The following is a 25,666-nucleotide window of genomic DNA, read 5'->3' on the forward strand; positions in this document are numbered from 1 at the left end:
AGAAGTAACACACAATACTTCTGACATCGTTTGGACCAAATCGGTTTCTTCCTTTGAGGGTTATCATATGTGTACTATCCAGTTAAGTTGGGGCCGGTAGGTAGAGCTTTTCGGCCATTTTCTCAAGATGTTAGGACTTGCCCCGGAAAAAACTTGTACTTTCGTAATGGGGAAAGCGAATGCAAGTTGTAACAACAAAGTTCAAACAGATTAGAATGTCAATTTTTGTGAGAGTTATCGTGCGCTCTAGCCTCAGGGGTTTTTACAGCTTTCGGACCATTTTCTCTAGAAGTATGGACGTGCCTGAAAAAACGTGTTTTGTCTTAAGGGGGCAGGCCTTAAACTGCACTTATCCCAAATTTTGTGGGGAGAGGTACTCGAAGAAGTCCATAGACCATATTTGAACCTGATCTATGACCCGTAGAGATATTACGATATAAGAAGTATGGACAAAGTCGGATACTGCCTTTTGTGGGGGAGGTATTTGAAGGAGTCGACCGATGTGGCCCATCTTCGAACTTAAAATAATAAGTGTGCGATGTGCAAAGTATGGATCAAATCGGTTAATGCGCAAATTTTTTCGAACATTTTCGAACTTTTGTGGGGGAGGTACCTGAAGGAGTGGACCGATATGGCTTTTTTCGAACTTAAAATTAGTTTGGACAAAATATTACTAATACCAAATTTTGGGCCGAATTGGTTGATCCGTTCAAGAGCTATCGTGCGCTCCTGCCAGACAGACAGAAACGGATTTCGTCCAAACCATTGTTTCACACATTTTGCCCTTATGAAAGTGTATATACCCTCGGGTATATATGAGGGTATAAAGAATACTATTGTTAATCTTGTTCCAAGAAAAAATACTGTTCAAAACGGATAATTACTAGCGGGTCGGTCAGATGGACCAAAACGTTTGTATGAAAAATCAATAAATGACGCTGAATGAATGACTTTTTCCATATATGAAAGTCCCAAAAAAGTACTAAATATAACCGTTTGGAAACCTACTCTAGCTTATGGTACATGCGTTCTGTCTATATAGTAGAATGCCACTTAAGAGGTAGTTTACACTATCTGTCAATGTCACATGACCTGAAATGTTCCATCGTTATATTGTCGCTAATGTGTGCAATATTGGGGGTTTTCCTTACGCCGCACACTGGTCGAAACCACTGATCTAGCGGCACAAAAGTCAAAAAATCGAACTATAAAATTGCGAAATATTTTCCATTGTATCGATTACAGACACTTCGAAGACAAAGATTTTGTTTTTTTTTATTTGTTGTTGTTGTAAATATTCACTCAGTTATTCACTATCAAATGCAAGAGTTTTTGTTGCATCCGATTTTAACTAACTTCATATTTATTTAAATGTTAAATGCATTCGTAATGAAACTGGGCAAGATTTATATTCAATTAATAGCAGAGGGTGAGATTTAAATTATAGAAATTAGTTTGGGGTCTGGAGGTACTTAGTTATATAGCAATACATTTTTCAAAAATTCAATTTTTTTGTGTTTTTATGGGTTGTACGCGCTTGTTCCATAGAGTGCATCTTGTAAACTTAGCCGAACTTAGGTTCGATTATTTTTTGGGGAAAGTAATTGGACTCTCTGGATACGGAATAATCACATTTGGGCTGCAAATATTTGCAAATCTTTTGATGACTGCACTTTAAAAAAAAGGGATTTTGCATGAAATTCATACAAATTTAGCTGTGCATTTGTATGGGAGCTAAATTAAAATATGGACCTATCTTGAGAAATGTTTGCAAGGAGGATTTCTACCCCGGAGACACTATAACACCATATTATAGCTAAATATGTTATTAAATATGGGATAACAAGTAAAAATTCAACGAATCGGGGGTACCATAAAAGGGGCTACATCGAAACATAAATCCATTCAAAATGTGGTCATGATATTCAAAATACCTGAAATTGGGAGGTACGTGCACCTATGTCCATAATTTTTGGTGAATTTTTTTTTAGCCACTAGGAACCCTAAGTACCAAATTACAGGTAATTTGCTACGAAATTGTGGCTTAAATCCTCAAAATACCGAAAATCTTTAAGTGCCGTTATATGGGGGCTATACCAAAACATCAGCCGATATTGTTCATATTTGGCCCATTATTACCCACAGGTACAAGCTGAGTTTGTGCCAAATTTCAGTGACGTATCTCAATACGTTTGCAAGTTATTCATTTCGCGCCGCTAGATCAGTGCTTTCGTCCACACAAGCAAAAATGCGGTAAAATTCCGTTTCCACATTGCCTGCGTATTTAGATATGGAATGTTTTTATTTCGTATCATATGACATTGATAGTGTAAACTACCTCTTTGGAGGAAAGTCCCATTTTTTTTTTTTAATATGTAAGTTTATACCTTACACCAAACTGTGGTAAAGGGTATTATGTCTTTGTGCATTTTTATGTAACATGTATAGGGAAACGAAGTGGATCCATAGTTCCGTCCGTCTGTCCATGTACTTTTGTAATGAAAATTGAAAGTTGAGGATGGTAATTTTGTTGTCCAAGGGATGAACGAACGATTTAGATATACCTATGTAGGTTCCATATATATTTTCGGCCGATTTAATGTATTTGATGCACTAAACCCGCTATTTATGTCTAAATTCGAGGAAATGTTGAATGTGTGACGGTATTTAGTCCAACAGTAAGTTTCCCATATTATATCGAAATCGGCTCAGATTTTGATGAAGGTCTTATATATATTTCCGGCCGATTTGAGATATATCTGCCCATTTTTGAGGCAATTTAGAACATGTGACGGAATTTGCCCAATAAATAAGTTCATCTACTTATTTTGAAACGGTTTAGATTTGGATATAACTTCCCAATACATACATTTTTGGCCGATTTCTATTAAATTTTGACGAAATTTGAAAAATTTTACAGAATTTGGATTAGAAATAAGTTCGCCAAATTATTTCGATAATGGTTCAGATTAAATTGTAGTTCCCATATATATTTTCGCCCTTTTTCATATATTTAACGCACCGAACACAAAATTGGACAGACATTTTGAAATATAAATTTTTTTTACCAAATTATATTGAATTCGTCATGGTGTAGGATATAATATATTCGGCCTCGCCCGACTTTGATCGTGCCCCTACCGGTTTTCGTTGCTGTTGGACAATCCAGATATTCTTCGGGATATAGTGAAAGTTATTGGAATCCAATAATTTATTTAATTAAACTAACCCGCTTTGGATGCAGCCGTGGTGCAGTGGTAAGCCGTCTTGCACACTGCATCCGTGTGTTCGATTCCCAAGCAACGATTTCAGCTGTGACAACAAAAAAAACTCAGTAAAATGTAGGCGACAATTCCTGAGTATTCTTGTATTCATCTTTACAAGTTGTGTCGTTAGGTATGAGTTCAAACTCGGCGATATACTCGTAAAGGAGGGTCCACATCATTGACCCAGTATGAATCGGAGTTGACTCATTTCAGCTAATTATGGCGACCTCCATCCAATGATAATACCTCCAGATTTAAATTATTCACATTTTCTATAATGAAGGATATCTAGAATGGTTTTACATGTGTATGTAGGTATGTGTTTTCGACATACTATGAACTACAAAATTAATTTTTAATAAAGCTGACATCATTGTATAGCAACACTGATTGTTCTCACGACGAACAGACCTTATTCATACATTATTTTTGAAACATATACATACATATGTACGTACATATACATATCTAGAATAAATTAACTTTGTTGCCAAAAAATCCAGAAAACAGTTTTAAATGTTTTCTGTGGGACTTTTCTAATATGTTTAAATGTTGAAAACATATGTTCTTAAAGCACATTTCACTTAATGAGTTAATTGTTTATTAAACTTTTGGTAATGACACATTTGGTGCATTTCATTTAATTGATTTAATAGTAAAAAGATACACTACTGTGGCATTTAGAGGAGTGTTTTGGTTTTGGCAATAAAACGGTAATGAAAAACTTTGATATCATTTTTAAAAACATTTATTGCTTTAAAACTTTAAATTGTTTCATTTACGATTCAACATAAACACTTTATTGAAGCCAAAACAAAGAAAAAGATAAAAAATATGTGGGGTGAGTGCTGTTATTCCTTAAAAATCTCCGAGTAGGTCAACAAATAAAATATTAACAGTTTTGTACTATAAACTGATAAAATTAATATGATTTTTTTTTCAGAAACAAACATTGATATTAAGATAATCATAATTTCATTATATTTTATCATATTCTAGAAAACTTTGGGATTCAAAAGTTGTTTGGAAAATAGTTTAATGTCCATGAGGGTTATGGCTTTTTGAAATTTTTTTCTCAGCGGTAACGAATGAACTTTGTGGCTATTAATAACTAAAACAACGTTTATTCTATTTAAGTTTTAAAATGGTCAATCACAAAACACCGACAATTTTATTTTTTTAATGCTATGAAACGAAAAAATACATTTCTTTGAGAAAAAATATTTCCTGTTGCACGAATGACTGACCTTTTGCTTATTATTGACTATAAGAACTTTTATTCTCTTTAAATATTAAAAAGGTCCCTCAGAAACCACGTTTAATTAATATGATATATGAAATGAATATGTTATGTATGATATGATGATAAATCTATTGAGAAACCAAAGGTTATGCCATTTTGGTTATGTCGTGTGGCACCAAAGTTTATTTTTAATAATAGATCTGCTTATAGAGACTTCTAAAGTTTGTCAAAAAAGCTCATATAGAATAATTTTCAAATAACTTTGTGCGTGAGCTTTTTTTATCGAATCATCTTAAAATTAAGATTTTATTTAATCTTAGGTAAGAGTCATCAAAATATGATACAAGAACACGAGGTTGTAAAAAATCATAACCCTAATGTCTATACTTTGATGTAAATATACTTATATTTAATACAGAAATCGCTAGAAAGTGAAATTATAAAATGGAGAAATGTTCACTCTTTTCGACATCCTTGAACTTAAATAGAATGCACATACATACATATTTATTTCCCATTATTAAAAATACAATTGGAATCATTTCTTCCATACCCTCTGACAGCTTAATCATCTGTTTTAAATTTAAAATCGGAAATGCGTAGCCGTTTTGTCTTACATTAAAAGAAAAAAACATATGACGAACAAATTGCAAAATAATAAAATCCATGTTCCACTAGACCATATTATCGACACATGTTGGTCAGACACCGACAGACAAGGAGGCACAGCTTGACTTTCGCTTGATTACTGCAAATCCATGCTGCGTCAAGGGAATATCCTGTCTGCTACGTGTATGTCTGTCTGTGTTTGATTTATGTAAGGCAAGTTACAAGTGAACTCATTGAGACTTGGTTTAACGGCACCTGAACTGCGCGTTCACATGACTTGACTGTCTAGTGAATGCAGCAAAGTGTTTTGAATGACATTTTAATGTTTAACATCAACGGTGTCGAGGGAATATTTACTCTTTTGGAATGGAATTCCATAGTCAATTGAGGGAAAAAACTAAACCACAACAAATATTCTTCGTCTGTTGTCTAAAGGTAGATTAAATTGTAGGAAAATGGGCAAACTGCTCGAGATTAGCTTAATGACGGTTGGCTAGCTAGCTGGCAGTTTTGATTGTTGCAGAATAAATGAATGGAAGTAGAGCTAGAATTTAATGGCCTCATTAGCCGTGCACGCTTTTTGGTTTTGGTTTTAATTGTTTAATTGAAAATGTTCTGCTAATGAAAAACAGCAAGAGACTCTACAAGTCTGCTGGTCGGTTGGTTGCATTGTAGCAGACACATTGAAAACGACAAATCACGTTCAAGTGCGTTTGCTATCATTTTCCATAGAAAGTGGATTGCATTCTTGGCATTTTTGTTGAGCTCAGATTCTTTTAATTAATCTCAATATAGTTTTGCAATGACATCATGCATTGGAATACTGAATGAGTGAGTAGTCGTCACTCTCCCCTCAATATCCCCGTAAATAAAGTTTTTCATGCAAAGCGAAAAAACTCGGCTAAGGTCAACGACAAAGTTTTTTTTTAATTTGACAATTTACACCTTTTACTGTCTCAGTTTACCATGTCCACCGCCACCTCCATGCAAATATTTGCCTGGCATATTGAACTTGAACTTTTTTCCACATAATTTTGTCTGCTAACCGTTTGGTTTGGTTGCATTTTTAGGCGAGTGTGTGGAAACGTGTTTGGCTGTTATCGCTTTGGCCAGCCGCACCTCACTTGGCAGTGACTAGCTAGCTTTTTAGCCACAATTGGCAGACTGCATGGCACGAATGTTTGTTTCTCTAAACTGCAATAAATACGTTGGTAATATTTGACGACAAGTCACATTTTAGCGCTTTGTTGGATATTTTAATGCAATTTCTTATTTTGAAATTTAAATGGCGTGTGCCTTTAACATGTGAGCAAATATCGAATTATTTGCTTTCTTTAATATAATCTGAAAGATATATATTTTACTTTAGTTGTGAATCAAATATATTTATTTATAAATAAGAAAAATACGATTGCAGAACTATATTGTATACAAAAATACTGTATATACAATAATATACATTTGAGGACTAATCGAAAAGTTTGGATCCTACTAATGAAAACGCCAATATTTACCATGAGAAATAGTTTTATTGGTTTCTTTAGTAGTCTCCTCCAAAACATGGGTTTTGGAGGCTTTCTCGCATAGTTGGCTTATACTCATAAGTAAATTCAATTTTTTTTTGCAAATTGATTTTTTGATGGTTGGTTGTATGTCAAATTGTACTGAGTACGTTTATGCTAAAACATATCAAACTTTCCAATGGAAAACATATCAAATGGCAGCACGTAGTGTTGCCTAGGCTCGAAACTTTTCGATTATCCCTCGTACATATTTAAAGTACTGCGTTGGTTTTTAAGAAGACCCAGCAAAATATTAGATGGCAAAGATGCTGTGACATGACATATTTTTAGGTGATTTCCCAACCACAAGAGGAACAAGTTGTTGCTGCGAATTATTGTGCTCCTTATTGTGATCCTTCGAACGATTAAAATTAACGCAGACTTCGTGAAATATTCTACTTTTGTTTGAACAAAAGAGAAGTATAATTTCTTCAAATAAATGCGTGGCAAAAATATGCACTTATATGTTTTTTATTTTACAATACAAAATTCTCTTTTATTGATTACTTCAAATGTCGAAAAATAGATCGGATGTTTCTTGACTTCATCTCCGGGCAAATTTGTTTCTACATGTTTATACCCACAGCATTTATGCTAACGAGGCTATATACATACACCTTCAAGTGTGCCAAATGTGCCTCATCGAAATAATGGTTTTAGACCCCAAGTATGTTCGGACGAAATCCGTTTCAGGCAATTTGGAGTTGTTTTTGCCATGTCTGTCCGTCTGTCTGGCTGGCTGGAACGCACGATAACTCTAGAACGGATCAAATGATTCGGTCCAAAATTTGGCTTTCGTAATATTTTGTCGAAACTTAGTATAAGTCCGAAGATGGGTAATATCGGCCCACTCTCTTGAAGGTAGTAACCGATGTGGTCCATACTTTGCACATCGTGAAATTTCTACAAGACTTAGATGAGGTTCCAATATGGATTCAATCGGGTACCTTCGACACAAAATTTCGGAGCTGCTCGCGAATCGCTTTGATTTTTGTTGCAACAACTTGTATTCAACGCCCCACATACGAACATACAAGTTTCATCTTGGGCATACTCCCATACTTCCTGAGAAAATAGCCTAAAAGGGGCAACAAACCTCTATGACACCGTATGTAGTGGTTGAAGCGCAAGATAACTCTGTAACGGATCTGCCGATTTGGTCCAAAATTTGGCTTTGGTAATATTTTGACCAAACTTAGTTTAACTTCGAAGACTAGCCATATCGGTCCACTTTGAACTTTTGTGGGGGAGGTACCTGAAGCCTGCCCCACAAAAAGTTCAAAAATGTTCCGAAAAATTATGCGCACGATAAGTCTTGAAGGGAGTGACCGATTTAGTCCATACTTTACACATCCTAATATATCGACCAGATATAGATCACGTTCGAATATGGACTATATTTGTTTGTTTCGGGGGCAAGACCATACTTCTTAAAAAAACCGAAAGGTGTAAAAAATCCCTAAGGCACCATATGTAGTGGCTAGAGAAAGTTTGTTTCAGTTTAAAGATGGGCAATACCGATCCACAAATTCCCGTACCTCCCCGCAATATTTTAAAAAATTTCACTAAAATGATATGCACGATGTCTGTTGAACGCGGTAACCAAACCAATTTGGTCCAAACTTTGGATCTCCTAATATTTTGTCCAAATTTAGTTTAACTTTTAAAATGACCCATATAGGTCCTCTTCTTAGGGTACCTCGCCCAAAAAAGTTCAACATTTGTGTCTAAGAGCAGTTTATGGTCTGTTCGAAGATCCCTTGGATCCCATGCTTCCTGCCATACTGGTCCAAAAGTTATACGATGACCCACTGAAATGACTAGTGGGCGCGATATCTATCGAAAAGATATGACTCCCAAAATAAGTTCAATTTCCATAATGGACTATGTTTAAGTACCTACTTTTTTAGAAAGTTCAAATGTCCAAAAAGGGACAGCAAATTTTAAAAAGACTCTAAATACATTCGATCTGTCCGTATATGTTCTTAATCTGCATAAACTGTTATGTAGAAATAAAGATCACCCTCTGTCCGTCCGACCGTCTGTCGAATTTGTTGCAGGAGTTTCTATTACTCCTAGGGTGCTGGGTATTGAAAATGGGCTATATCGGTCCACGTTTTGATAGTGCCCCCATAGACCTTTTGGTGTTTTCAAAGCTTTAGCCTCATTATCACATGACTGACATTTCGTATTTAGTCTTCGTTGGGAGTACAAACTAGAAATTTGTTGTTATAAGCCCACGTTTTGTTATGTGTAGCTCCATAGAAGGGTACCTCCAGATGTTCTACTTTTGTAACGAAGCGCCTCTGCAAATTGTCATTAAGGGCTTAAGCGTTTTATCCATAAGACAATGTATATCGAACCACTTTTCAAACTAACCAAAGCAAGGTGTGTTATGTTTATTTATGTCTGAATGTATAGACTTTCCAATATATACAACGTTTCATGATGTCGCTTTTGATTTTCTACGTATGATTTTTTTCAAATTTGTTTCTAATTTGTAAATGGAAACTAAGAACACACATATAACAACAATAATAATCCATTGGGTGGTGTCCAATATCAATTGTAAACGATTACGAAAACATTTAAACCCCTCGCCTTATTTGTCTGCATGCCAGTCTAAGGATTAGCTCGTTCGTCTATCTCTCTCAATGACTTTTATGAATGGCATATTGCTTGACGGACTTGTCATTTAACCTGTTGTATGGACCATCAATCATATAGCATTTCTGTTTATGTATGTGTGCAAATGTCGGAAAAACACGTCAAGGAGTGTCTGCCACCTTGACAAATATACCTGTGTAAATTGTTATGAGTGACATTGAATAGCGTCTGGTGTGACAGGACGCTTGTCAAGTTTCACCTTGTTATGTGTGAATGAAGGAAGGACATTTGAAGGGATATTATTGCCAATAAAGAACTCCGCCATTTACGGTATTACACGCTTAATTAAACGACAATAACTAGGAGCAGATTAATAGAAATGCGAGTTTTAAAGTTATTATTAATTACCAGCGATTTCTTATTAATGAGCTCTTCTTTTTGTTATCTTAACAAGGTCAGTCTTTTAGTTCCAGTCATGTCGTGTTTCTGGTGTTGCGTTCGCTTGAATGTGTATGTGTAATGCACTATAATTTAAGATAGTGAATGGGAAGGGAAAAAATCAATTTCTCTCTTGTAGAACATAACTGATAGGGAAATTTACAACGTTTTATTTATTTATATTTGTGAATTTCTAAATATAAATAAGTGTTTCGTACCGAACATCCCCGCCAGCATTTGAAAAAAATCACATTCCGGAGTCTTTTAAGAGTCCTTTTGATGATCAAAAATTGATTAACTCACTTGTACGATCAGAACGGGACTAGAAGGTGACTCGCTCTAATAATTAAAAAGAGTTCAATTTAAAATACAATAACAAAATGTATAGCAATCGAAAATAAGTCATTGAAGCCTGTAAAATGTGACCATATTTTTCGTTATTTATTGTCACGTCTTTGTCATCTGAATATTTGAAAACGCTTAATCAAAAACAGATCATGCAATTGTTTGAAAAGTGATTAGAATTATGTGTCTCTGATCGGATTTCTAACAGAAAGGTTATTAAACACTAATTGTTTTGTTTGGTTGTATATAATTCTCGTATGCACTTTCTACAAAACTTTGATATAAATGTCACTTATAATATTGAGAGTATTGACAAACACAACACATGTCCAGGTTTTGCCAACTGAAATGAAGAAAGTGAATGAAGAAACAGTAGAAACATAAACAACATAAAAGGATAATTAAAAATCATAACAAATCAGAGAAGAAAACAAAACTAATAAAAGAAACAAAAAGCAAAATAATTTGAAAGATACAAAAAGAAGAATAAAAAAGAAAATTCATTTAATTTTTTCTTGATATTTTCTTCTTCGTCTGATAAAAAGACTTATACATAAATGATTAAAAACATGAATCACAAAGACTCGAAAGGAGTGACAGATTAAGAGAAATAATACTATGTAATAAATGATTAAACACGACTCGAAGAAGACTTTATATACTATCAGAAAACAGTCGAAGAGAACTATTAAATTAATGTAGAGGAAGATTCAAGAGTGATATTTTGATAACTGTCGCTGGAGGTCACGTTTTTCTCCCGATAACAGATTCATTTATGATTACAAAATTGACTCATATTCCAGCTTTTCAATCGTGCAGCAGGATCAAAAAAGACTGATATCTGATTAACATTTTCGAAAAATGCTGGCTGGGATTGAGCACTTTGACAGTCTGATGTTATGTATGCATGTATGCAATCTTAATTTTTATAACATTTACTTGTGTATGTCTGTCTGTCCATGTCAGTATGAGTTAATAATATTAAAGTAATCACAAACATCTTAATACTCATGCCACTCATATGGGCTAATTGCAAGTTGGTATTATCGAAAGTTATTTGCCACTTTGGTGTTGGTTAACGCACCATGTTTGAAAGATGCACGTTGTCATGCATATACATATATATACAACTAAGAAAAATGTCACATCATACATGATAAACGTCATTACAATTCGCCTTTAGTGGTAGTAGAAAATCTGCTACAATGTTCACCATGTTGCAGTCAGCATCAGCTAGATATTTTAAGCCGGCCTATGTTGATGACTTTATGAAGACTTATTTTAATTTGCATTGGCAAAAGTTTTACAAATTACTTTAGCATAATTGCCAAACACAATGATGACTGTGATTATAATCAGATTTAATGGTTTGAGGTATTTCCAACGTGTTATTTTTGAAGAGTTGTCTGTGTGCGGCATGTCATTTATTAACTTTCCCCTTTGGATGATGACTTGTATGGGGGGTTATCATTATGATTATGACATTAAGTTAATATACCATTTAGTGATTGATTGTTTTTTACTATATTTAGAAAAAATGAATAAGTGAGTTTAAGTGATTTCTTCTTTGGTTAAATCTACGTATTCTACAAATTTGAATATTGAAAAAATGCTTTAAGTATGGCTTAAAAACAAAAGACACAACGAAGGCGAATTTAGAAGGTGATAAATTATGGCCTAAATTCGCCTTTTAATGCAGGCCATAATTTGCTGTCAAAATATCACAAATAAATAACAAATACTTCACTTTTATAGTAGTGGAATGATTCCCTTAGGATACAATAAATTTGATTCGGAAGACTCGAACAAGGAATGTAAAATCTGTAATATGCGAGAAATTGAAACGTTGAATCATTTCAGACGCCCCAATACTTAGAGAATTTCGACTACAATTTTTGAAAAAGTAACTCTGAATATCGATGAAATTATTAGAATACTTGATGGAGAGGAAGATGACCTTTGGGATAATTTATGAAACTACTTAAAAATATCCTATAAATATCGGCAACTTATATTAAATGAATTGGTTTAATTAACTATTGCTGTTTTTCATACCATGCGACAGACGTATTTCTAAACATTGTCGCGAATAATTTTTTCTTTTAACTTCTTAATATGTATATTTTATGAATTGTAAGATATTTAACGAACATATTTATACAATAAAGAAGTTTATAATACAAATACAAAATAATACACTACACTTCTTTAAAGAATATATCGACACCTCCAAATAATAGGATGCTAAGTCTAAAAAGTGAGTTTTGCAGGAGAAGCTCTCAAATTTGGAAATTTTTTTGAACTTCAGTACTATGCTAAGTCAATATTTGTTTATAACTTCTGTTCGGATTGACCGATCATTACCAAAATTAGACAAAATTTAAGTTAAAGGACGTTCGACACCTCCAAATAATAGTTTGCTAATTCTGAAAAGCGAGTTTTGCAGGACAAGCTCTAAAAGTTTGGAAATTTCTTTGACCTTCAGTACTATGCTAAGTAAATATTTGAAAACATTAAGTAAAAACTTGAAAACATGCTAAGTCGACTTAGCATACTATTGTTTGGAGGCGTCGATATGTGCACAACATTTTTATTCAAGCTTAGCGAAGAATGTTTTATCGTTTTTGTCTTTCTTTGGTGGATTCTTCGCACAAAACCTTTTGACAACAAATGAAAACTAAAGGCCTGCGTACATAAGCTGCCTTGCCTGATAGCCTTGCTTTCCTGCTTCATTTGTGACATAATAAAAATAAAAGAATAAAGAAGGCCGAGCAAATTTCGAAATGAGTTGCCCTTTTCTTTTTTATTCTATTATCAGAAGCAAGCAAGGTAAGCAGGCAAGGCAGCTTATGTACTCACCCCTTTAAGGCCTGGGTACATAAGCTGCCTCGCCTGGTTGCCTTGCTTTCCTGCTTCATTTCTGGCATAACCAAAATAAAAGAATGAAGAAGAAAAGGGCAACCTATTTCGAAATTGGCTTGGCTTTCATTATTCTTTTATTTTATGTTATGTCAGAAATGAAGCAGGAAAGCAGGCGAGGCAGCTTGTGTACCCAGGCCTTTAAGGCCTGAATTTGCCTTCTTAGTAAATGAATCTTAGACACAACCATGCCATTTTAATGTTCCTTCAATCTTCTTTATAATTATATCGATCGATTATATTTGTGATATATTCATGAACGATTACATTTTGGGGATAATTATTTGAGTACATTATCTAATTTATTATAAAGGCATTTCGACTATAAAATATTTATTGTTGGCAAAAACTAAAAAACGTTGTCCTACAATTAACCACACTAGTTGGTTGATTCATTTTGGTTTTGTATATTGCATTGTTTTCTTTCATTAGTTGTTGTTGACACAACAAGATGAGACAACATTCGAAAATAAAATTCACATGCATGCACACTGGCGGTTGTGAGAAGTTTTAGGTTTAGGAAGATGTCATAATTGTGGTGTGAGAATTCGAAAATAAACAATAAACACGATTAATGAATCACGCTTTTAATCGTCAAAGATTTTATTTAATAACTTTCTACATTTTGTTTTCCTGTCTTTGTTTTGCAGATCACAATCGAATTATTAATCAAACGATTACGCCACCGTCGTCGAAGAGTAACTCTAGCAAACCGGAGACGCCAACAGACCTTCAGGAAAATGGCATTTCAATTCACAATAATAACAATAACATTGGTACATCGACAGCAGCGGCGTCTACAACGGCTGCAGCGATTACAGAAAAAACTGGACAAAACATCAGAACAAATTCCAGGACATCTTCACCCGTCCTCACGGCCATTAACAATAAGAAAAGCACACCCGCCTCATCACCAGCTGTTCCCAATCATCTCAGTGATAAGGTTTGTAGTTAGACTTCTGAAGATTACCGATAACACCTGTATTTTAATTCTTTTTTTTAGAAACTACAAAATAAATTACATAACACATCGTCGCCAGCGTCATCGTCCACTTCCAATGTTAACCGAAAATTATTGCTGCACAAACAACACCAACAATTGTCGGATGACGTAGTTGTTGTCATACCTTCAGCAGAACCCGCCGTTGCCGATGAGTTGCAACAATTGAAACTACTTAACCGGCACTCGTGTAATGGTGCATTGAACTATGAGGCATTTGAACAGCAACAATTGCAACTTCAACAGCTGCAACAGCAATCGGCTCACCAAACTAAGAGCACAGAAGCTTTAGGAGTGCTACTGCAATATCTGGTCTATGATGTAAGTGTCACTAACATTCATATTTGTCCATACTGGTTGACAGCAGATGGATAGTTGTTGTTGATGGTGGTCGTTGTGACAACCAATTTAAACTTCCGTAACTAGTTACAAATCTCTCCAGATCCACTCCGATTACATGTTAGATGTTGACCATGGCTTGTTGATTGGTTGACTGATAGATGACGTGACTACTTCAAAATGTTGGCAAATAATGCCGAAAGTGAATCATGTTTTATGTCAGATATTGGTTTTTTGGGAAAAGGGTTAAATTTGCCACCAGCATTTAAATTGGTCGTTTATATACATTGGTAACAGAGATATATTTTTATACCCTACACCACATTGTGGTAAGGGGTATTATGTATTATGTCTTTGTGCATTTGCATGTAACATGATGGACTCATAGTTCCTTCTAGGGAAATATGTACATGCAAAATTATTAGGACATTATTTTTGTTTCAGACGAAGGCTAAGTTTGGACATAGCTTCCATATATGTATGTATATGTTCGTCCGATTCATGTATTAGTTGGTTAGGATGGTCGTAGAGAAAATCTGATTAGACAGAAACTCGTTTTATCACAAAATAAAACGAATTAGGCATATTTTGACATATTTTTGCATATTTGCATAAAATGCCTTCGTTAGGGGTATGAAACTTTACACCTTAATTGTTTCCGCATGGGTCAACGTCTTCATATAGCCCCCATATAACGCTATCTCCCGATTTCCGATATTTTGGAGGTTGTGGCCTCAACATCACACTTAAATGACTGACATTTTGTATAAAGTCTTCGTTGGGAGTATAAAACTTTCTGCCTGAAATTTGTCAGTATAGCCCCCATAGAACGGTTCCTTCCGATTTTCGGTATTTTGAAAGTTGTAGCCTCAATATCCCACCGAAATGACTGAAATTTGGTATTTAGTCTTCGTTGGGGATATACAACTTTCCACCTAAAATTTATCGGTATAGGTTCACGTCTTCATATAGCCCCCATAGAACGGTACCTCCGGATTTCTGGTATTTTGAAGGTTGTGGGCTCAATATCCCTCCGAAATAGGTGAAATTTGGTTTTAAGTCTTCCTTGGGAGTAAACAACTTTCCACCTAAAATTTGTCGGTTTAGGTTCAGGCCTTCATATAGCCCCCATAGAACGATACCTCCCGATTTTCGGTATTTTGAAGGTTGAGGCTGTGGTTATACATTTCTCTATTTTATTGAATTGTCTGGAAAGAATTTTAAACAGAAAAATTGTACATACAAACATTTTATTGAAATATTTGTTGCATAAGAAAATATGTAAAATGCATTAATTTTGCATATACAAAAAATGTATGCATTTTGCATAATTTTGCATATGTCGTATGTTTCGATTGCAATTTAATCGGAAGTCAAAACTATGCCCAGTCCCAATATTTGACATGAATCGGATCAAAAATAGGGGTTGCATAAAATTCTGCTGTCTAATTATATTTTAGCTAACACAACGCTAAAAGAATTAATAAAACAAACTTCAATTTTGGACAAGCTACCTCTGTCTTAAACACACTGCGTCCGTTGTAAATATGATTTGATAAATTTACATTCAAGTGTATTATATTCAGCAGATACGGGTTTTAATAAATTTTTAATGTGGAGAAGGATATAGTACAACATTTATTTCTTCTTTACTGAATATAGTTTCTTATCACAAATATAATAATATTATTATTGAAGCGTTTGTTCTGAAGAAACTTCTCCGTCGATTTTTTACGTTTACTTCATTTTATCTCTATGATAATCTATAATCATAACAGAGGATAATCCCAAAAACAAAACAGGACCAGCTGTCATTTGCAACTTTGACCTAATTTCTTAAAATGGTAGCAAAATTATTTCCAAAAATTTGTTTTGATCATAAAAATAAATACCCATAAATAAAACTACAGCTGCTTCTCGAGCCTAAGAAAATTCCCATTGTTTACGTCTTATAAAAAGGGAAGAGATTTCATTGATAAGATCACGCATTTTCCCTATGTTTGTTTTTCCATAATATAAAAACCCTTTTTAAGACGGAAGGGTTTGGAAAAACAACATCTATTTGTGGGTTGTTTATCTCCATCCTACTTGTTGTGTCTTCAATTCTGCTAAATTCGAATGCTTTTTGTTTACATTTTGTTGTGAATTAATACTTCATTGATTGAAAAGGGTTGTGAATGGCCGTGTCAACCGACACCTCTCTTAAATTTACGAGGTATTGTTTTAGTGAAATGTGGTGTAAAATTGTACTGTTTTCCACTAAAATGTCAACTACGTGCATTAGTATGCAGTAGTTACAGCTACCTAAATTATTTCGATAAGAAAGGCAAATAATGGTCATCATGTCCCATCTACCTGCAGAGACTTATTCGCATATTTGGCAATAGGTAGTAAAATTTTATTGTATTCTACCATATGTTAATTACACGTGTTGATATGACCATTGTTTTCCTTTCTTCAGAGTTAATTACAAAATTCCAGGATTTGGATAATTTCAAAAGAATTGAAAATATTGAAACTATCAAGTTGAGAAGATATGCCTGAATTCCTTTTATTTAATATGAAAAGTTATATACAAGTGGTCTGAATATTTCTATGTGCTAAAGATGAACAGAGTAAAATACAACTCCTTACATACCCATTTTTAATACGATAAAAATATATTTGTATGTATGTGATATGATTATTTGTCTATAATGACTTTAAGCACATTCGAAGGAGATGTCGAGTCTGTAAGCATAAAAAGTTGCAACAGAAGGATTGTTGTTTAAATATAGTTTGTCAAGTAATGTTTTCCAACCAAAATACATTTGTATACCCTCCACCATAAGTTTGTCATACCGTCTGTAACTCATCAAAATAATCATTTTAGACCACCAAAACATATACTTTCTTGATCCGTTTAAAATTCTAAGTTGTTTTAGCTATATCCGCTATCTTCTGAATGAATTGAGATAGAGCGCTGAAATTTGGTCTTAATCTGATCTTAGATCAATGTAGTAAATGGCCTAGATCAGTTCACGTTTTCTTATATCCCCCACATAATTTTTGGCATTTGGCCCCCACATAAATTTTGGCATTTGCAACCAAATTTGGAATTCCCAGCAGACAAAAAAAAGTTCTCCACCAAAAAAATATGGACATATTTCCACGTTTTGATAATTGCCGCCCCGTAAGGACACCTCCAGATTTTTGGTATTTGTATGTTTTTAGCTACATTTTCTTACCATATTAGCCATATTTTCACATTTACGGTTACCAATGGACAAAAAACTTTTTATAAAAACATTTTGGATATAGGTGCATGTTTTGATATTGCCCTCACCCGCCCGATTTCAGGTATTTTCAAGTTTTGAACTGACCTACTTTGCTAAAATTAGGAAGGGGTTCTCAGTGGTCAAAAAAGCTTCTCCACCTAAAATAATTATTCCTTATAAGTGCAAGTTCCATAATGTCAGAATATTTTATGATGGAAGGTATTCAAATTTCAAACTTAATAGGTTTGTACTTGTACTTTCTCAGTAAATATTACTCAGTAACTTCTTTTTAGAGAGTTAAGCATTTTATACTCTTTCAAAGGAAAAAATTAAAAAAGTAAAAAGACAACATTCAGTACAAATTTTCAATTTGATTAATATTGACGATTATGATATTTGAATATTTTAAACTTTTGACAACTGCCTAAAGCTACAAAATGTTACTGAACAAAATTCCTTCAGTAAAAATTATAAGTTCTCAGTAATAAAAATTTCAAAACAAGTTTCTCAATTCATTCTCTTTTACTGAACATTTGTGTAAAAAACAACATTCAGTAATAATTTGTAATAATTATTACAAATTATCGAGTACGCAGACACACTTAATAGGTTTGTCCTTGTACTTTCTCAGTAAATATTACTCAGTAACTTCTTTTTAGAGAGTAAAGCATTTTATACTCTTTCAAAGGAAAAAATTAAAAAAGTAAAAAGACAACATTCAGTACAAATTTTCAATTTGATTAATATTGACGATTATGATATTAAAATATTTTAAACTTTTGACAACTGCCTAAAGCTACAAAATTTTACTGAACAAAATTCCTTCAGTAAAAATTATAAGTTCTCAGTAATAAAAAGTTCAAAACAAGTTTCTCAATTCATTCTCTTTTACTGAACATTTGTGTAAAAAACAACATTCAGTAATAATTTGTAATAATTATTACAAATTATCGAGTACGCAGACACACTTAATGTTATTTTACTTATTTGTATTAATATATCAAAAATGGAAAATAATTGTTTGTTATAAAATTGTTTTTGCAAAAAATAGTGTGTCAACTTGTTTATGACAATATTGGATGTATAAATACAAAATCTACTAACGTAGTGTAACAATAATAGATCAAACAATAATTAATTACATGTAATGCAAAGTGTCAATCAAATGTTTGCAAAACTAAATGGTGGTTCCAAAATGCCCGTGTTTCCGGTAAATATTTGTGAATCAAAACATTTTATGAATTCTATTCATGGCACAATTACCAATTTACGCAAAATTTGCTCTTATATACTTATATATTTTAAGATAGATACCTTCTATTTTATTATATATTTCAAATATTTATGTACCAGATCCGGATATCTATATTTTGGAACTGGTTACTCAGATATTAAAATCAAATTTTTTAATCGGCTTTTATGAAGCTATTAACTGAATACGCATATTTTCTAATGATAAAATTGTCAATCAGATATCACATGAGAAACCTTCTTTAATATATTGAGAATGCAGATGAACATATTCGACATAAATCTAACTTCTGAGTTGTTTATCCTTTATTGCAAGATTAAAAAGGTCTGTAATTAAGTTTCTAGCGGTTATAGGTTGTTTCTGGGATACTATCGCTCGTTGACTCAAGTGTCACATCTCAAAAAATTCAGTTTCGAGAAAAAACGCATTTTAAGTAGCCGATTAAAATGTTACTTGCCAACTTAGAAAAAGATTATTACAAAAGAAATAAAAAAACTATTTAGACAATCTTTTGTTAAGAACTCTATGTAAGATCAAGCATGATTTGAAGTATTTTAGTTGAGTTTTATTTTTTTATTTTTCGTTGAGTTTTAGAGATATTAACATGAACATTTGACACAAGATAAAGTAGAAGTCGTAGAAAGTATAAATTGCTAACTCAGAAAACGCATTTTTTGGGTTATGGCACTCTTGGAGTAAATGATCGATATGTTCTAATTCAAATAGACTGAGGATTATTTTCGCAGAACATATCGTGACTCTAATTCTTCAAAATTTATAATTAACGAACTATCGAACCCTTGAGACATAACTAATAGTAATAAGAACATCGCCAATTGGATTGAATACCTGGAATTGATGCCTGCTTAATCATTTATACCTGCAATTAAATGAAAGTATAATTTAAAGCAGACTTAGGCATGAGAAGTAGAAGCGCATTTGTAACATGTGATCGGTCTAAAAAGGCGTTCATAATGACTATTATTTTAAAAACGGCTTTTTCGAGTCGATGGCCATTGGATTAAACTTGGGATTATCTGTAGGAGTTCCTGAAGAGTTTTATGTATTTATTTTTGTTGATTTAGTGCGATCATACCTGGTATTGAAACATCTTAACAGTTTCGCTAAAAACGACTCCTAACATTTAGCATTTGTTTATATATAGTCGGTTTCATGCTTAAGTGTTCCATGCACCATTTTCCGGTTTTGAGACAATCGCATTTTAATGTTTGCGTCACAACTGCTTGGAGCTGACTGAAGAAAATATTTATATTTTTGACAAGATTTATTAGTAATGCCAAAAGTTAGAGAAATATCTGTTGGAATGAAATAGTTATAGAGCATTTTATAAAAATAGAATTTTTGTCGAATTGTTCCATATCCACACGACACAAATACAAAATATTGTAAATCACATGTATCAAAGTGACAAATACCTTTCCCATATTATAAATTCAAACCTTCTAAATCGAAAATTACAGTTCTGATTTTTGGAATGCATTTTTAAATTCATAAGTTATTAAAATAATAATTTCATACCTGAAAAGAACTTAAGCTTTCGGGCCGAACGGTTGATATCTCGGAAATTAGAGCAGATAGGAAAATGCCGACCAAAATTTCAGAAAGAGCATACGCGAAACCCCTAAGAATCACCTATATCTCAAAAAGTGAAAAATGATGTATGGAACACTTAAGCATGACACCCACGATATGATAAAGATATTTAAGTAGTGACTTGTCTCTTTAGACGTATGCCTTTTCATGTTGTGCAAAAATTCATTTGCTGCTCGTACATAGGGAAAACAGGCAAATATTTACACATGTGTCAATATTGTTTGCATTACAGCACATACAGTTTGTCAAGGAAATGTTATCGAGAATATTTGCTTTTGAAATATTTGTGGTAAAAACGTCGGATTTTTTGCAAAAATTAGTTTGTCGACTTGTTTAAGACAAGATTGGATGTATAAATAAATAAATAAATAAATAAATAACACTGTGCAACATTTTTGAGCCAATCGCGTGCAAACAACTTCTTTCCAGAATTTTATGAAAGTAGAGGACCAATAGGCAAAAACCATATTTGGGTTTTGTTTTCTTAGATCGGGTTCGGTTTTTATGGCCTCATCTAAACATGGTTAAATATCGAATTTTTAAAACAAATCGGGGATGTATCTCTGAAACCAATACGAATCTTGTTTGGACATCAGCAGCAAACTTGTAGATAAGAGCAAGAAGAAAAAAAAAATAGTGAACTCGAAAAACTGCATTATTGCCTGAAATTTTATAATATATCTAAAAATTCTATAATTTGTGTATATTTCGCAGCGTATCTCCCAAAATGTTAAATTCTTCTTAATGTTGCCTTTTGGGAAAATATTCTCTGGAATGTAATACACAACTCTTCAGAATATTGTATTGTTTTAAAATGCCTCTATCGCCTTGTTTATAGCAAATTTTTCAACAACAATTTGGTAAATATTTCAATAATTCATTGAAATCCCCAACATGAGAATAAACAGCCTGTGTGAACATTGTTTGAAATAAGTTTTGTAAAAGGTATGTTATGAAATACCCCTTAATCAACGTGAAATAACCATTTTAGAGTTTCAGAATGGTCTGAAGAATTGATGGCCACATTATTTGGAAAATTTTTAGAATTGTTACTTGTTTCAACTCCCAACAGTTTGGTTGTTACTTACCAGAATTTTAGAAATTATGTAAACTTTTCTATATTTTAACGAGTTTGATGCGCTAGATGCAGCTTTTCCTAGTTCATCTGTTTGACACATAAGTTCTACTACTTTAGGGCTACATTATTGCTGAAGACTGCAAAGCAAAATTCTTATTAGTTTCGGAGATAAAGGTCCGATCACTGGAAAAAGGGCTCATTTTAGGTCGGTTTAGATGAGGCAATAAAATCTGAACCCGATCTAAGAACACAAAACCCAATTAAGGTTTTTGTAGTCTCAATATGTACTTTCAGAAAATGCCCATTAGAAGTTGTTTGCATTTCCAGTGTTGCACAGTGTAACTAAACCTTGTAGCTCCACAATAACAACCATAACCAGTGCAAAATGTCAATGCAAAATGTCAGACAAATGTTTTCAAAATGTAATGGATGTTCCACAATATCCTGTGTTTTCGGTAAATATTTGAAAATCACGACATTTAATGTTTCATGAAATATTTTAAATCTTAAATAAATTTGAGTGAAATAAACCACTCTCTGGGGACCTATTCTTTAACTTTATAACAACTTTACTCATTGTTTATTTTACAACAATTTCATTTGTTTGTTTTATTGTTGTTACAAAAACAAAAGAAATTTAAACAATATCGATAGTTTGTTTGGTGCATATGGTAACCCTCTAATTGGTAGCAGATCCCCATTAACAATAAACAAGGCCTACATAAGGTCGCCCAATAAGCCCAGCTGATTATTATGTTTGATGTCAAAAACATTATTGTGATTTAAAATACAAAGAAACTAAAATCACAATAATGTAAAATCTATTATGTTTGTTGTCAAATGTTGTTAACAGTACTCTGAATGGCCGACCTTCTGTAGGCCTTGACAATAAAACTAATAAAATGTAAAAAATTTATAGAGACTTCCGCTAAATTTTGAAAATATATGTATAATACAATACAAGGTATCTAGTATCAAATGTACTACATGGTTTAATTTATACATCCTATCTCGTTTTACACATTCTTGCAAAACCCGACATTTTTATTACAACTATTTTTCATTTTTTCAAATTAATACAAGAAAGGGGGTTTGCCTTACTTTGAAAACATTTCCTTGACAAACTGTACATATGTGCATAGTGTGTAAGTATGCAATGATTAGGTCCTCAACAGATGTTGAACAAAAACTACGTAATTTTACTCTATGACCAAACACTTCATAATATCTGCAGACTATGTAATCACATTCCAAGTCCGTGGTAATTGCTGGAAACTCCTTGTCCGGTTTACAAATCTAACTCTTGGCAGATTATCGAAATCTTCTTATGATGACTACACAGCATAAAAGGAAGGAGTTAATCATTGACCATTCTATTCTTTGGGTAAATGGTTATTGTTGGAAACAGATTAAATTATAATTCTAATCCACGTGGATTATAATTTTGGATATTGGGTTGATGAAATTTTAAAATTAAATTAAATTTTTGAAAAGAGTGTACCCTTAAGTACTAAGAGGAAATTTGAGATTGGAGACACTACAAAACAGAAATTTCAGATTAGAGGCTAGAACAAATAGAATAGAATAAAATTAGCCTTGTCATTTATGTACATTACCTCAATTAAGTATTTGCCTCATTAAACGTTATAAAATGTCTTAAATCAATCAAGTTAGAAGACAAAATTTGAAATGTTTTTATGTAATATGTTTGCAGATACATGCACGTGTACATATGTATGTATGTATATTAAGATCCAAAAACTATAAGAACCGCTAGGAGTATTTTGTGGTAAATTTCTGGCTGACTGTACAAAAAGGGTACAAAATTTGATGTCATATCATATCTGTATGAATATGAAAATCTGAATTTTGAATTTATACAAAAATGGTGTAATACATTTATATTCCTAATAATTGCTGGCTTCTGCCCAAAAAAACATTGGATACTGATACGCGAGCTTTAAGTTAATTCCTACTATCATATCTTTACGTTTTCCCTGAGACCCTACAGAAATATTTGCTTGATCCCTAAAAGGAAATTTTTTCTTAAAGGCTTAACGTTTTTGTGTAAGATATCACATTTCGATCGCGCCAGATTCGATTTTTTTTGGTTCTAAAAATTTTCCTTTCAGGAAAAATTTTCTCATTGTATTTGTTATGAGGTGCAGACTTTCTCTTTAATATCCGGCTACCATATGCATATGAATGTCTATTATCCTTTTGCATACGCATGAACATTGTATGTGATTTAGAAATTGTTATCTAAATAACATTTTCTTCCTTCATAACAGGGAGTATTGTATGTAAGTACAGATAAGAATTATCAATAGTGAGTGTTATTGAAAAATTTTATATTTTTGTTTAGTCAATTTTTTATTTATATTTCGGAACTTTGTTTTAAGGAAGCCATCACTGTTTGCGTACTGTACTCATCAAACACACTTATCTAAACAGAAATGAAACCCAATATTGAAATAGAAACATTCAGATGCACACACAGAGATTTCATTCAGATTGTACCCGTTTTACGAGTATGTTTGCTAAGAAGGGAATGCTCGAATGTAATCACAAATGACAATAGGATCTAAGGCCAATTGTTGTACGCGATAGGAGTTATTTATTTAGACGAAGCAACAGTTGCTCTAAAGAGAGCTGGGTGTAGAGTTAAGCGGACACATGTGCTCGTCAAAAAAATGTGTGTAATTAGAATGCGGACACAATAGAACAGATGTTGGTTGTTCTACCTGCTACCTGCTTGCAGGACATAAACAATCTACGCTAGTATAAATAGAGAGTTTTGAGTGACGTAGGCATCAGTTTGCTTTTAGTTGTAGAGCGTTTAACACATTCACACATTTTGTTCGAGAAGAATTTGTTATAAAACTTGAAAAATGTTTGCCAAATTTGTATTTCCCAACGAAAAACTCTCAAATGAAAATATGGAATTGATTTCTTGGACTCCCTTGGCTTCACCCAACGCTTGCCAATGCAAATCCGATGATTTACATTCTCCATCTGCGGTATGTGTCATTACAGTCTAATTAGGAAAAAGTACAGTTGACAGACCATTAGTATTATCCTTTTCTTCTACCTGTTTAATCTCTTCTAATTGCCGTTGATAATGTTCCTTAATCTCCATTTACAGTTGGACGCTTTTTCATGTCCATCGCTGAGATCCGAGAATGCTAAAATAAAGGATAAACTTAAGAAGACCTTGTTATTGCTGGATGAGGCTAAAAGTACTTGTTCCGAATTACAGGATCAACTTTGTGATAAGGATGCATTCTATATCCAAAGAGAAAATGAATTGCAGGCGTTGCATCGCTGCGAATTGGACAAAGGTAGGAAAAAATGTTCAATTGTCTTAAACATTCCTGAGCTTATTTTAAATTTATTTTCACTTAGCCCGATCAAGTCTTGAGGAATTCGAAGGTGCAGCAAAACAGCAAATTTCGGCTTTACAGTCACAACTGGAAAATACTCAAGCGGAATATCGCAACAATTTCGATAGCTATCGCAATGAAATGGAATTGAAGGTCTCCGAAAAATCGGATCAAATAAAAAGTTACGAGGAACGAGAGAATGCGCTCCAACAACGTTTGAAAAATTTGGAGATTTCTGATCGGGAATTACGCGACAGACTTACCCAAATGGAGGACTCATGTTCCAAGCGTTTACAGCAGTCTGCAGAACGTGAATTTGAACTGATGGACCGCATCAAGTCTTTAACCAAAGAATTGGACAGGCTTAAGACACAAAAGGAGAGCAACGAACGAGATTTGAAGGATAAACTTAATCTTTCGAATGATGAAATTGCCATCCTGCGTACAACACGAAGAAGCCTCAATGAAAGTGGAGTCTGCTCACCACGAAACACCTCCTCGTGTTCGGCCGTGGGTAACATGGAACTATCACGACTCCAAAATGAAATAGAAAGCTTAAGATGCGTTCTGGAATTGAAACAGAAAGAAATCTCCAAGTTAACCAAACAAAATGAAGAATTGTTGAGGGACGCCGATGAGAAACTAGCTTTGCAGGCAAAGATTTCTCTGTTGGAGTCAAAGAATGAAATGCTGCTATCGGAAATGGAAATAAAATCGGAAAAAGAAAAGTAAGTTACACTTATGTGAACGTGTT

General features: G+C 33.3%; 1 protein-coding gene across 2 annotated transcripts in view; it reads left to right on the forward strand.

The window, feature by feature from the left end:
* Positions 1-25,666, forward strand: part of toc (toucan) — a 192,974-nt gene that overhangs the window by 164,210 nt on the left and 3,098 nt on the right. For both annotated transcript variants that reach the window (XM_073964955.1, XM_073964956.1), the window contains 4 exons: positions 13,640-13,932; positions 13,993-14,310; positions 24,675-24,870; positions 24,935-25,640. In XM_073964955.1, the coding sequence (XP_073821056.1) occupies positions 13,640-13,932; positions 13,993-14,310; positions 24,675-24,870; positions 24,935-25,640 (1,513 nt within the window). The remainder of the gene's footprint in view (positions 1-13,639; positions 13,933-13,992; positions 14,311-24,674; positions 24,871-24,934; positions 25,641-25,666) is intronic.

The sequence above is a fragment of the Musca autumnalis genome, unplaced genomic scaffold (assembly GCF_047663935.1).
Source record: "Musca autumnalis isolate F117 unplaced genomic scaffold, ASM4766393v1 scaffold_2, whole genome shotgun sequence".
In the NCBI taxonomy this organism is placed as follows: domain Eukaryota; kingdom Metazoa; phylum Arthropoda; class Insecta; order Diptera; family Muscidae; genus Musca; species Musca autumnalis.